We start from the raw sequence: 14,074 nt of genomic DNA, 5'->3' as shown, positions 1-14,074 counted from the left end.
TGAATATTTTGTTACAAAAAAAAAGAAACAAATATTAATCCTATTTTTCTGTATTTTAAATTTTCTAGATATTATTTAACCATTTTTTTATAAAAATAAAAAATTTAAATTTTATTCTTAAAAAACATTTAAAAATTATTATTATATTTATTAATAAAAAATAAACATTGATTATTATAAAATATCAAAACATTATTATCTTATATTAATATATTAAAATCATTTGAAAATGCTTTTCAATAGAAGATTATTCTGTTTTTGGTGTTTGATAAGAATATTCAATGTCTACTCCTAATTTATTCTTTTTGATTTTTTAGAAGAACTTAGAAAATTTGTTCTTAATTCCTGATCCAAGACTAAACAATTTTTCTTTAACCTGTTTACCAGCTTTTTTCTAAGAAAAAAAAATTAAATATTGATAAATTTACTTACAACTTTATTTCCAGCATGTGAACCAAAAGTTTTTTCTTTTATTCTTTCTCCAGCTTCTTTTATTTTTTCTTTTGTGTCTTGAAATTTAGTTTTTAATTTATTATTGGTTTCACTGAATTTATTTTTAACACTATTTCCAAAATCGGCCTAAAAAAAATTTTTAGTATTATTATATAAAAACAAACAAATTTAGATTTTAAATTATTTGCTTTTTTTGTTGCTTTTTCTTTTATAATAGTAGCTATAGTTGTTTCTTCATCATATTCAGAAACTTGAGGTGGTTCTGTAACTACATTTTGTTCTTCAGAAGAACTTGATGATGATCTTGATCTCTCTTGTAATAAATTAGTGTCCTCTTCATTTGATTCATTGCTTGCAGAAACATTATTTTCAGAACTTTGTACAGTAAATTGAATTGCAAAAATTGCAAATAATACAAAAATAACTAAATATTTTTTAAAGTACATTTTGATTGTGCTTATCTATTCGATTTATTTCATTTATATACTTTTAGGATATGTTTAATTAATGTCAAAAACTTTTCTTTGTTTAAAAATTAAATAAATTTGTGTCTATTAAATAAATACTAATACAGTACTTTTAAACTAATTTTTTTTCTTTTTTTATATTATTAAAATATAATTTAAAAGTATGCAAACTATTTTGTTTTATCATTTTTTTTAAAATATGAAAAAACAAACAAATTGCACTATTGCTTTCATTATAATTATACATTATTCAAAGCAAATATTGAATAAACATTTTATAACATAATAGATTTTTTTTTATTTAAATTTTAAATATATATTAAAATTTTGTTGTTTTTATTAAATATTTATGTAACAATTAAAAATACATTAGTTAAGAAAATAATATGTATCCAAAAAAAAATTTATATATTTTTATAATAAAAAGCTTTATTGATATCTTAATTTCATTTTAAAAAACTTGTATTTTTTATTTAGCAAAATTAAACAAATTTTATTTTAGAAATATATAATAAAAATTAGTTTTTCTATACTTTAAAATATTTCTAATTAAAAATTCGAAGTTTATTAAAATTACTTTTATAAAAATTAGCTTTAATTTTTTGTATAAATAAATTTACAATATTTTGAAGAATTATTACAATTTATCAATGTAATCAAATTTTTTTTCTAAAAACAAAAAATGAATGGTTTACAATTACTTTTCTAATCTATTAATAATTTATTAATTTTTTTTAGTTTTAGATTTAGTTTTAGGTGACCAACTTTTTTAATTTAATTTTATATTGTATCAATTTTTTATTCTAAGTAAAATAGGAAAAAAAAATCAAGTGTAGGACTTTTTTAAAATTGTTAATGCCATTAGAACAACGGCATTAAATAGAGGTGGCGGATAAAAAAAGGCAGTATAAATACAGAGAAATAAGAAAGATAAGCAGTTCTACTTCTTTTACCTTTCTGAAGACCGGACCAATTAATATGCTACGGGAGGCATAAATGTACTAATTATTTACATATTATATTGTATCATTGTTCTAAATAAAAGTAATTTATTATGAATCCATGTTGTTATTACTATCCCCAAATGATAAAATTTTAGGACCGCTACATCATCCTTGTTAAGAGATGAAATCCATGAACGCCATTAGGAATTGCATTTTATTCCTTAACTAAAGCTATTTTATTATCAATTTGACATTTGAATCTTTCGCTTATTGTAAAGTCTGCAAAAATTATGAAAAATTAATAAAAATAAAAAAAAAAATTATAACAAACTTGTTTTGTTATTTTTATATTTTGAAAAGTTTTAAAAAAAATTAACAAAACTATTGCAAATTAATATTTTGTTACAATAAAAAAGAAACAAATTTTTGTATGTTTTTAAATTTTTTTTTATAAAACTAAAAAATTCAAATTTTATTCATAAAAAAACATTAAAAAATTATTATTATATTTATTAAAAAATTAAACATTGATTATTATTTAATTATCAAAAAATTATCATCTTATATTAATAAATTAAAATCAATTGAAAATGATTTTTAATAGAAGATTATCCTGTTGTTGGTGTTTGATAAGAATACTCAATGTTTTTTCCTAATTTATTCTATTTAATTTTTTAGAAAAACTTAGAAAATTTGTTCTTAATTCCTGATCCAAGACTAAACAATCTTTCTTTAACTTTTTTACCAGCTTTTTTCTAAGAAAAAAAAATTAAATATTGATAAATTTACTTACAACTTTATTTCCAGCATGTGTACCAAAAGTTTTTTCTTTTATTCTTTCTCCAGCTTCTTTTATTTTTTCTTTTGTGTCTTGAAATTTAGTTTTTAATTTATTATTGGTTTCACTGAATTTATTTTTAACACTATTTCCAAAATCGGCCTAAAAAAAATTTTTAGTATTATTATATAAAAACAAACAAATTTAGATTTTAAATTATTTGGTTTTTTTGTTGATTTTTCTTTTAAACTAGTAGCAATAGTTGCTTCTTCATCATATTCAGGAACTTTTGGTAGTTCAGTAACTACTTTTTGTTCTTCAGAAGAACTTGATGATGATTCTGATTTCTCTTGTAATAAATTAGTTTCCTCTTCATTTGATCCATCGCTTGTAAGAACATCATTTTCAGAACTTTGTACAGTGAATTGAATTGCAAAAATTGCTAATATTACAAAAATAGCTAAATATTTTTTAAAGTACATTTTGATTGTGCTCATCACTTTAATTTATTTCATTTTTATACTTTTAGGGAAATGTTTTATTAATTTCAAAAACTTTCTTTTGTTTAGAAATTAAATAAATTTCTGTATGAAATAAATATAATAATGTACTTTTAAACTATTTTTTTTTCTTTTTTATTACTAAATATGCTTTATTTTATGTAAATTTTTATTTTTTATCATTTTTTATAAAATAAGTAAAAACAAATAAATTGCACTATTTTTTTCTAAAGATATACATTTTTCAAAGCAAATATTGAATAAGAAATTTGTAATGTATTTGATACAATTTTTTTTCAAACTTAAAATATATATTTTAATTTTATTTATTAAACATTTATCTAATAATAAAAATTACTTTAGTTAAAAAATAAAATGTATCATAAAAATAAAAAAAAAATTTTTTTTATTGTTAATAAAAAACTTATTTGATATTTTAGTTTCATTTAAAAAATTTTGTTATTTTTTTTGACACAATTTAACAAATCTTATTTAACTAATTTATAATCAAGATTTATTTTTAGATAGTTTTAAGTATTTCTTATTTACCATTTGAAGTTTATAATATTACATTTATAAGCCTAAGTATTAAAATTTTAGTCATATATAATTGTGGTTCATAGTCCTGATTTTGGTCTGAAGTAAATCCTGAGTCCAAGTCCCAAATAAACACACCAAATTTTAACTATAAATTTATTTAGCAATAAAATAAAATAAGACAATAAAAGAAAACGTTTTCTTTCTAGAAACCAATTATGATAAGTTATTACAATCATTATTTTACTAATTAAATTTTATGTAATTATTAAACACAGAACAATGTAAAAAATTTAGTAAAATATTCCAAGTATGGAATAAATAATTTACTACTATGAAAAATCATGTTAAATAATCAGTCAATTAGTTTCTAGAAAGAAATAAAATAATATAAAGTAATTATAGTTTAAATGATAATTTCATCAGATTTTCGGTTCTTATATATTTTTAATAATACCAGAGAGATGATAAAACACTCTCTTTAGGTCATAGATAACTTTATAATATAAAGAGACATTCTTTAATATAGTTTCACTATATTACTGTAGTAATGCCAGTCATTAGACGGCATTATGTAGGCGGATTCAGAGAGTATAAAAAGGAGAAGAAATAGAAGACAAGTCAGTTGTTGTCCAGGAAAGTTGGTCTGCTCAAGTACCAGTTCAGCTCTGCTTACTCTTAATTTATTTATTCTTAATATTTTTCCGTTGTTATTACATTAATAAACGTATTTATATATTAATCTATCCGTTTTATTTATTCCCCTTTAAAGCCCAAAACCGCTACATCATCTCTCAACAGAGATGAAAACCATGGGCGCCATTAAGCTGTATGCAAAAGTTTTAAAAAAATATTAAATAAAGAAAGAAAATAAAGTTAATTTAGTTTATTTTTCAATCTTTTAATAGTTTTTTAAAAACAAACAAATTGTTGAAAATAAACATTATGTTACAATAAAATTGAAACAAATGTTAATCAAATTTTTGTATATATTTTAAATTTTTTTAATTATTGCTTGATTATTTTTTTATAAAATAAAAAAATTTTTAATTTTATTCTGAGAAAACATTTTAAAATTATTATTATATTTATTAATAAAAATTAACATTGATTATTATAAAATATCAAAACATTATTATCTTATATTCATAAATTAAAATCAATTGAAAATGCTTTTCAATAGAAGATTATCTTGTTGTTGATGTTTGATAAGAATACTCAATTTTTATTCCTAATTTATTCTATTTGATTTTTTTAAAAAAGTTTAGCTAATTTGTCTTTAATTCCTAATGAAAATTTTTGTAAATTGTTTTTAACATTTTCAGCCACTTTTTTCTAAGAAAAAAAATTAAATATTATTTAATCAACTTACAGCTTTCTTTCCAGCATGTGAATCTACAGTTTTTTCTTTTAATCTTTTTCCAGTATCTTTCATTTTTGCTCCTGTATCTTGTAATTTAGCTTTAAATTTTTCACTTGTTTCACTTAATTTATTTTTTAAATTTTTTCCAAAATTGGTCTAAAAAAACAATGTTAGTATTATTATATAAATACAAACCATTTTAGATTTAAAACTAGTTTCTTTTTTTGTTGGTTTTTCTTTTAAACTAGTAGCTATAGTTGTTTCTTCATTATTTTCAAGGACTTGGGGTAGTTTAGTAACAACGTTTTCTTCGGAAGAACTTGATGATGATTTCTCTTGTAATAAATTAGTTTTTTCTTCATTTGATTCATTGCTTGTAGAAACATCATTTTCAGAACTTTGTACAGTAAATTGAATTGCAAAGATTGCAAATATTACAAAAATAGCTAAATATTTTTTAAAATGCATTTTTCGAATGTGATCATTTATTCAATTTATTTCATTTTTATACTTTTAAGGAAATGTTTAATAATGTCAAATACTTTTCTTTGTTTAGATATTAAATAAATTTTTTTGTATTAAATAAATATTAATACAGTAGTTTTTAACTATTTTTTTTATTATTAAATTTGATTAAAATTTATGTAAATTTTTATTTTTTTATCATTTTTTATAAAATAAGTAAAAAAAACAAATTGCACTATTATTTTTCTATAGATATACATTTTTTAAAATAAATATTTAATAAACAATTTGTAGTGTTTGATATAATTTTTTTTCAAACTTAAAATATATATTCTAATTTTATTTTTATTTTTAAAATATTTAACTAAAAAAAATACATTAGTTAAAAAAATAAAATGCATCTTAAAAAAAAAATATTTGATATTTTAGTTTCATTTAAAAAATTTTGTTATTTTTTTTAACACAATTTAGCAAATCATATTTAATAATATATAATTAAGATTTATTTTTAGATAGTTTTGAATATTCCTTATTTATCATCCGAAGTTTATAATATCGCATTTATAAGCCTAAGTATTTAAATTTTAGTCATATATAAATTTTTAAGTATTTTAAAGAATTGTTAAAATCCATCAATGTAATCAAGTTTTTTTTATAATAGCAAAAATCAAATATATTAAAATTATTTTTTTATTCTATTTAAACTTTATTAATTGTTAAAGTTGAACGTGATTAACTTTTTTAAATATAATATTATATCATAAAATTTTTGCTTTATATAAAATAGAAGATAAAAAATAAGTGTAGCTTAATTTTTATAATTATTATATTTCTTTACTAAAACTTTTTTATTACCAGTTTGGTGTTTAAATTTTTTTTATTGAAAAGTATAGCAAAATATATAATTGTGGTTCATAGTCCTGATTTTGACCCAAAGTAAATCCTGAGTCCAAGTTCCAAAGAAACACACCAAATTTTAACTATAAATTTATTTAACAATAAAATATAATAAGACTATAAAAGAAAACTTTTTCTTTCTAGATACCGATTATGATAAGTTATTACAATCATTAACTTACTATATGAATTTTAAGTAATTTTTTAATACAGGACAATATACAAAATTTAGTAAAATATTTCAAGTATGGAATAAATAATTAACTCTTATGAAAAATCTTGTTAAATAATCAGTAAAAAAGTTTCTAGAAAGAAATAAAATAATATAAAGAAATTATAGTTTAAATGATAATTTCATCGGATTTTCGGTTCTTATATATTTTTGATAATACCAGAGAGATAATAAAAAAACTCTCTTTAGGTTATAGATAACTTTATAATAAAAAGAGACATTCTTTAATATAGTTTCACTATATTACTGTATGTAAAAGTTATAAAAATATATTAAATGTAGAAAGAAAATAAAGTTAATTTGGTTTATTTTTCAATCTTTTAAAAAGTCGTTTAAAAACTAACAAATTATTGAAAATGAACATTTTGTTACAATAAAATTGAACCAAATGTTTATCAAATTTTTGTATATATTTTAAATTTTTTAATTTATTGTTTGATTAATTTTTCATAAAATTAAAAAATTTTAATTTTATTCTTATAAAAAACATTAAAAAATTAATATTATATTTATTAATAAAAAATAAACATTGATTATTATAAATTATCAAAAAATAATTATCTTATATTACAAAATTAATATCAATTGAAAATGTTTTTCAATAGAAGATTATCCTGTTGTTGGTGTTTGATAAGAATACTCAGTTTTTATTCCTAATTTATTCTATTTGATTTTTTTAAAAAAGTTTAGCTAATTTGCCTTTAATTCCTGATCCAATACTAAACAAGCTGTCTTTAACATTTTTACCAAATTTTTTCTAAGAAAAAAAAATTAAATATTGATTTATTTACTTACAACTTTATTTCCAGCATGTGAACCTACAGTTTTGTCTTTTATTCTTCCTCCTAATTCCTTCATTTTTGCTCCAGTTTCTTGTAATTTAGCTTTAATTTTTTCATTTTTTTCACTAAATTTATTTTTTAAATTTTTTCCAAAATTGCTCTAAAAAAACAATCATTATATTATTATATAAATACTTACCACTCTAGATTTAAAACTGTTTTCTTTTTTTGTTGTTTTCTCTGTTAAACTAGTAGCTATAGTTGTTTCTTCATCATATTCAGGAACTTGTGGTGGTACTGTAACTACATTTTGTTCTTCAGAAGAACTTGATGATGATCTTGATGATTCTGATTTTTCTATAATTTCGTTATTTTCTTCTTCATTTGATCCATTGTTTGTAGAAACATCATTTTCAGAACTTTGTACAGTAAATTGAATTGCAAAGATTGCAAATATTACAAAAATAGCTAAATATTTTTTAAAGTGCATTTTGAATGTGCTTATCTATTCGATTTATTTCATTTTTATACTTTTAGGATATGTTTAATGAATGTCAAAAACTTTTCATTGTTTAAAAATTAAAAGTTTTATTGTGTTTATTTAAATATATATAATCGTACCTGAAAGTCTTCAGGTACCTTTTTATAATATGAAATAACTATCACTGTTATATAATGTGTTTTCTTCTTTTTATTTTTCCTTTATATATTCTTCTTCTTTTGTTGTTTTTTTCTTTTTTCCCAAAATATATTCTTCTTTTCCAAAATATGATGTATGAATCATATTTACATCCCCATTCTTCCCCTCGGCCGGTTTTTCCTCTTGGTACTTCTTTAATTGAGACACATGACACCATTGCTCCTGTCTTCCTTTTTTGATTAGAACTCGTTGATGCTGGTCCAATTTGGTAACCACAAATGGTCCAGTCCAAGGGCTTTTCTTTCCTCTTTTATCCACTATTCTTTTTTTTAAGACTTTTTCATTTATCTTTAAATTTACCTGAACTCCTTTTGACTTCTCCTCTTTCTTCCATGACTCCTGATGTGCGTTCCACCATAGTTGTTGAATTTGTTTTATATTCTGTTTCCAATCTTTATAATCCTCATCATACTGACTATCGGTCAGTATTTGTTCCTGTTTCCATCCCATTTCTGTATTTCTTCCGAACATCAAATATGCTGGAGTATAACCCGTTTTCGGATGTATGGAGTTATTGTAGCAAAATATTCTATTCCGTATCGTTTCATCCCATTCGGTGTCCGAATACATTCTGATTGCTTCGTTTAAAGTTCGATTCATTCTTTCTACCAGCCCATTTGATTGATGATGATTTGCCGTTGTCAAGTGATGTCCTATGTTCATAACTTTCATAAATTTCTCAAATTCCTCACTGCTAAAACACCTTCCTCTATCTGTAATTAATTGTTTTGGCGTACCATATTTAAATATGATATCTTCTAGTAATCCTCTAATTATTTCATCTGCTGTTAAATTTTTTACTGCAGACACCATTACAAATCTTGATAATGAGTCTACTGCTACGATCATGGCTACTACTCCTCGTGAAGTTTTTCTTCCGGGTTGTAATAAGTCTATATAAACTTTACCTAACGGTGTATTCCCTACAACTGGATGTTGTTGTACATGTTTAATCATTTGTGAAGGTATACTTTTCTGCGTTTGGCACATAAAACATTCTCTACATATTTGTTTGTATTCTGCTTCTATTGTATCCCAATACAATACATCCTGTAATCGTCCCTTTACTTTCCCCCACCCAAAATGGCCCCCAAATAATGGGTGCTTATGAAATGCAATCAAGCAATTTCTTCGATCTAAATTAGGTGGTATGAAACCGCCTGTCTTACCATTTACTAAAACATAAAACTTTGTTCCTATCTGAACTGCTGTCTTATTTTCCACCTGTTCACGTAAACTGTCCATTTCCTTTGTCTCATATACTGTGGGTTTCTTTTCCCAGGGTAACCCCGCTGTTAGCACATATCGAACATTCGGTAGACTGTATCGTGACAGATAATCGGCCACCACATTCTCTGGTCCTGGTTGGTATTTAATTTTTGCCTGGTACTGCATTAATCTTAACTGATATCGTGCCAACTTTCCTTGGAGAGACTTGGAACCAAATAACGATAACAACGGCTGATGATCTGTAAAGATAGTAATAGGCATACCAATAATAAAATGTTCCACTTTTGCCAATGCCCAAACAATAGCCAAGGCTTCCAAATGTATTGGAGGATAGTTTTTTTCAAAAGCATTAATGGATCGAGATAAATAAGTTATGACCCTCAATTCCGGTTGTTTTTGCAAAAGTACTGCTCCGAGACCGACATAACTTGCATCTGTATAAAGAAAGAACTCTCCTTGTGCCACAGGAGCACTCAGAATAGGTGCTGAAGAGAGGCACATGCATAAATTCTCAAATGCCGTCTGACATTCCGACGACCATACAAAAACTACCCCTTTCTTCAATAATTCACGTAAAGGAGCTGTTAATACAGCATATTTGACAATAAATCTACGAAAAAAATTCATCATACCCAAAAACCCTCTTAACTGTCGTAAATCCTTGGGTGCCTGCAAATTTGCTATGGTACGTACCTTATCCGGATCAGGCTGAATACCGTTTGATGATATTACGAAACCTAAATATTTTATCTGGCTTACCCCAAATCGACTTTTGTCTAATCGTAATTTGAGTCCACTATCTATAATTCGCTGTAAAAAAGATTCAATTGTCTTCAAATGATCTTCTTCGTTATCTGAAAAAATTATTACATCATCAATATATATTAATACTGAAGCCTTCATGTCCCCAAATATATTATCCATAATTTTCTGAAATGTCCCTGGACTACCACTCAAACCCATTGGCGTTGTTACATATTCATATACTCCCCATGGAGAATTGAACGCAGTTAACCATCGTGATTTTGGATGTAATGGAATCTGGTGAAATCCCGATGCCACATCAAACACCGAAAACAACTTATGATGACAAACTGTGTTTAATATTTCTTCTATGTGTGGTATACATGGTATTTCCATGTGCGAATGATTGTTGAGTTGTCGATAATCAACCACAAACCGATCGGTACCATTTGGTTTGGGTACCAATAAGTATCTAGATGTACAACGTGATGATGATGGTTGTATAATGCCTTGATGAAGCATTTTCTTTATAATCTTCTCTGCCGATTGTTTCATCTTCGGTGAGTGTCGTGGAACTCCCGCTGTAGGTAACTTAGCCCCTTGTTTTAGATCAATAGAATGTGATATATGTCCTTTGTATCGGCCAATATCATCCTCATTTTCGATAAATGCTTTATCATATTTTTTTACTATATTGTTCAACCCATTTACCCCTTTTGGTGTCAAATTTGTATCTTCCCAGTTTATTTTCTTTAATTTATACGACTCTGGCAACGTCTCCCATACCGCTAAATCCTGAACCAAGTCTTCCGGAATATCTAAATCCTGAATATTTAATTCCGTCTTGACTTCTCCACTCATCACACCTACTTCTCTGATATGCCATATCCATGATTTCACTGATTTCCAAATTTCGCTTGGGCACAAATATGCTACACGAGCTACTTGCGCTAACGGGTGTTTTGTAGTACCGATTTGAATTATATTAGATGCTAATCGGAATGTTACCGCGCAGTTTGCTTTATCCAAATGTTCCAGTGCATCCGCTCCCAGTAATACATCTTGATGTAATTTTTCCAATACCCATACAGGTATTATTACCTTCTTTGTTCCCATAATAAATACAATTTTACAACTTCCTATAGCCATTATTGCGTTACCATTGAAATCTTGTGCTATTTTGGTTGGTTTTGTAAAGTTTTGTAATTCCAAACAATCATTAATAGCTGATTTCTTAATAAAAGAAACGCATGCTCCTGAATCAATCAAACAACGAACAATTTTTGTTGTCTCATTTTGTTTTATATATAAATCTACATATGGTTGTTTCCCTTGTATAGATCCAATAGATCCTATGGTTGTATTCCTTATCTCTGATAATTGTGTTATCTTTCTCATTGTTTCTTTTAGTCGTCTGTCTGCTCTTTTCTTATGTTGCCGTTTTTGGTACCATTGTTTAATCTTGTACCCTTGCTTACCACTTTTCCATAGTATATATATCAAAACCAAAATAACCCCACTAGCTAATATTCCTATAAGGATATGTATTACTGTCCCCATTAACCTGTCTCCTGTTGAAAAAACCCAATTTATTTGAGACCATATATCATCTACTTCATTCAGCGTTTGTTCTACAATATCGTCGTTCTCCGTAACCTCTGTTACTTGTGTTGGTTCCTGAATACAAGGAACTCCTGGAGAGTATTGATGAACATAACCGTCCCTATCCAAGAAAAGCAACTGTTTTTCTACTAATATTGGCATTAATGTATAACAAGTATTTTTATATCGATAATCAGAAAAAATAGCTTGAGGTACCACATGTTTACATTCTTGAACAACATAATGATTAGCTAACCAAGATGCTCGTATATCCTGTCTGCCCAACCAAATTCTCATTTTCTCTGACGGGTCTTTTGTGTGTTGTATAGCCTTGTATTCATTTTGGTATGTATTACACGCCTCAGTATATAATGGAATCACTAAATTCTGAATCAACGAGAAAATATGTGCTCGTAACTTCGCTAATTGACGTAGGTCTTGATAACTTTGTTGAAATATATTGATAAACAGAGCCTTCCATTCTTCCTTTGTAAGCTTTTCTATCAACCCTCTTCCTTTATACAACAATGTTTGACTGGCAATGCCTCTCATTTCCTGTGGTAGATCTTCTGGGAAATCCCACTTATTATCGGTAACCGCATAACTTATGTTTTCCGATGTCCATATAGGACTGCTTACTTCCATCATTTTCCCTTTTGCAAATTCCATTACTGTACGATTACACACCTTCTGTCTCCCTGGTGATTCCATAAGTAGCATCGGAACCTCCGATAAAATCAAGGTTTGTTGCGGACTCACCGCTAATAGTTTACTCGATACAGTGCAATCAATACGACCGGAGTCGTATATCTGTCGATATTCTAAATGCCACTGGCGGATTTCCTCACAACTCCATTTCATCGGTGATTTTATTGCCCATTCTTTCGTATTCTCCGATCGGTCACAATTTATTATCTGTTGCATCCCTGATATCATAGATATCCAGATTAGCCCCATAACTATTATCCAAATTATCTTCCCAAAGTATTCACCTTTCCCTTTCTCCATTGGTTAGTATGTTGCAAATATGTGAGGGATTACTGGTCCTACAAATTGTACATCTGTAAGTGCTGATACTTGAGTCGAATTCGCGTCCCTAGTATTATCCTGTCCCCCTTGGTCTATCATATTTACTCTTGCTCCTTTAAATCCTTGTTTATACGGCTGTTGAGGATGCGAATGTTGTCGATATCCATCCTTTGCACCATTTGAGAAATTACTTCCTTGGATCACACCATAATTTCTTCGTTCTTTCTCCTTTTGTAAGATTTCAATCACCTCTTCTTGAATTTCCATTAATGTCATATGTTCCAATGATTTTTCCAATTTTGGTCCAACATGTCTTGGCAACGTATAGAGGTATTCCAGTTTTATCAATCCTTGAATCGTTCTCTTATCACGTAATCTTGGATTATCCGTAGCCTCCTGTTCCGAAATATTCCCCATAAGTACTTCTTCCATCATATTTCCTGCGGCCATTGTTTTTTTTAAGAAATCCGTGAAATGTTGATGTATAGACGTTGACTCGCGATAAAACTTTAAACGCTCCATATTCGCTCTTATTTTATTTATTGGTTCTTCCAACCGTTCGGTAATGTAGCTGACCACCTGTCCATATGACAATGGTCCTGGTTTATCCAATGCTGTACAATATAATCTTTTCGCTTTATCTTGTAAAAAATCTTCCAAAAAATATAATTTCATGTATTCCATCGCTTTTCTAGATTGATCCGGATGCTTCATTTCCAAAGCCAATTCATATCGGCGTAGCCAAATTCTTAATTCTACTGTCGTATCTCCTTTAAATGTTCTCAGTTTGTCCCACATATCAGTTATTATTCCTTTTGGTTTTTCATGTATATCGTTTGTACTAATTGATTCTATTAATTTCGTGTGTTTTGCTGATGTCATGTTTTCCTGTGTTGTTCTGATTACGTTAGTTTTGTTCAAATCCTCGTCGTTTCTGAACCAGTCGCGGTTGTGTTCTATGTTTTCCGTAGTTTTCATTGTATCTCTAGTTAAGTCTTCTAATATTCCATCCACTATTTCTTGTGCAGCGTCATATTCTTCTCTCATCCAGTAGTCCGTTAATAGTTTCTCAAGGTCGTTGTTTAGCTTGCCTGCCTTATCCAAGGCTCTTTTTAATGTCTCTAGTTGTAGTTTCTTTTTCATCCCTACTGTCCTTATAGGGGAACCTCCATAAAAGTTTTATTGTGTTTATTTAAATATATATAATCGTACCTGAAAGTCTTCAGGTACCTTTTTATAATATGAAATAACTATCACTGTTATATAATGTGTCTTCTTCTTTTTATTTTTCCTTTATATATTCTTCTTCTTTTGTTGTTTTTTTCTTTTTTCCCAAAATATATTCTTCTTT

At 26.2% G+C, this 14,074-nt stretch overlaps 6 protein-coding genes across 6 annotated transcripts; all 6 read right to left on the bottom strand.

Annotated features, from left to right (window-relative positions):
- Positions 1-313: 313 nt before the first annotated feature.
- On the bottom strand, positions 314-899 carry SRAE_X000200900 (Hypothetical protein; the record flags this gene model as incomplete). The annotated part of the gene is made up of 3 exons (XM_024642952.1): positions 314-394; positions 433-579; positions 618-899. The coding sequence occupies 3 exons, from the start codon at positions 897-899 to the stop codon at positions 314-316; spliced, it is 510 nt and encodes a 169-aa protein (XP_024499480.1).
- A 1,639-nt stretch (positions 900-2,538) lies between these two features.
- Positions 2,539-3,139, bottom strand: SRAE_X000200800 (Hypothetical protein; the record flags this gene model as incomplete). Its single annotated transcript, XM_024642941.1, has 3 exons — positions 2,539-2,619; positions 2,658-2,804; positions 2,843-3,139. The coding sequence occupies 3 exons, from the start codon at positions 3,137-3,139 to the stop codon at positions 2,539-2,541; spliced, it is 525 nt and encodes a 174-aa protein (XP_024499479.1).
- A 1,794-nt stretch (positions 3,140-4,933) lies between these two features.
- SRAE_X000200700 (Hypothetical protein) lies at positions 4,934-5,510 on the bottom strand (the record flags this gene model as incomplete). The annotated part of the gene is made up of 3 exons (XM_024642930.1): positions 4,934-5,014; positions 5,052-5,198; positions 5,238-5,510. The coding sequence occupies 3 exons, from the start codon at positions 5,508-5,510 to the stop codon at positions 4,934-4,936; spliced, it is 501 nt and encodes a 166-aa protein (XP_024499478.1).
- A 1,802-nt stretch (positions 5,511-7,312) lies between these two features.
- On the bottom strand, positions 7,313-7,908 carry SRAE_X000200600 (Hypothetical protein; the record flags this gene model as incomplete). Its single annotated transcript, XM_024642919.1, has 3 exons — positions 7,313-7,393; positions 7,432-7,578; positions 7,618-7,908. 3 exons carry the CDS (start codon positions 7,906-7,908, stop codon positions 7,313-7,315), a joined length of 519 nt encoding a protein of 172 aa, XP_024499477.1.
- Positions 7,909-8,109: 201 nt separating this feature from the next.
- SRAE_X000200500 (Reverse transcriptase domain and Integrase, catalytic core domain and Ribonuclease H-like domain and Aspartic peptidase domain-containing protein) lies at positions 8,110-12,702 on the bottom strand (the record flags this gene model as incomplete). Its single annotated transcript, XM_024642907.1, has 2 exons — positions 8,110-10,056; positions 10,108-12,702. The coding sequence occupies 2 exons, from the start codon at positions 12,700-12,702 to the stop codon at positions 8,110-8,112; spliced, it is 4,542 nt and encodes a 1,513-aa protein (XP_024499476.1).
- Positions 12,703-12,705: 3 nt separating this feature from the next.
- SRAE_X000200400 (Hypothetical protein) lies at positions 12,706-13,770 on the bottom strand (the record flags this gene model as incomplete). Its single annotated transcript, XM_024642896.1, has 1 exon — positions 12,706-13,770. The coding sequence occupies one exon, from the start codon at positions 13,768-13,770 to the stop codon at positions 12,706-12,708; it is 1,065 nt and encodes a 354-aa protein (XP_024499475.1).
- Between the last annotated feature and the right edge of the window lie 304 nt (positions 13,771-14,074).

The sequence above is a fragment of the Strongyloides ratti genome, scaffold srae_chrx_scaffold0000004 (assembly GCF_001040885.1).
Source record: "Strongyloides ratti genome assembly S_ratti_ED321, scaffold srae_chrx_scaffold0000004".
Classification (NCBI taxonomy): Eukaryota; Metazoa; Nematoda; class Chromadorea; order Rhabditida; family Strongyloididae; genus Strongyloides; species Strongyloides ratti.
The sequence above is the reverse complement of the archived record's forward strand: the minus strand, read 5'-3'. Positions and strand labels throughout refer to the sequence as shown.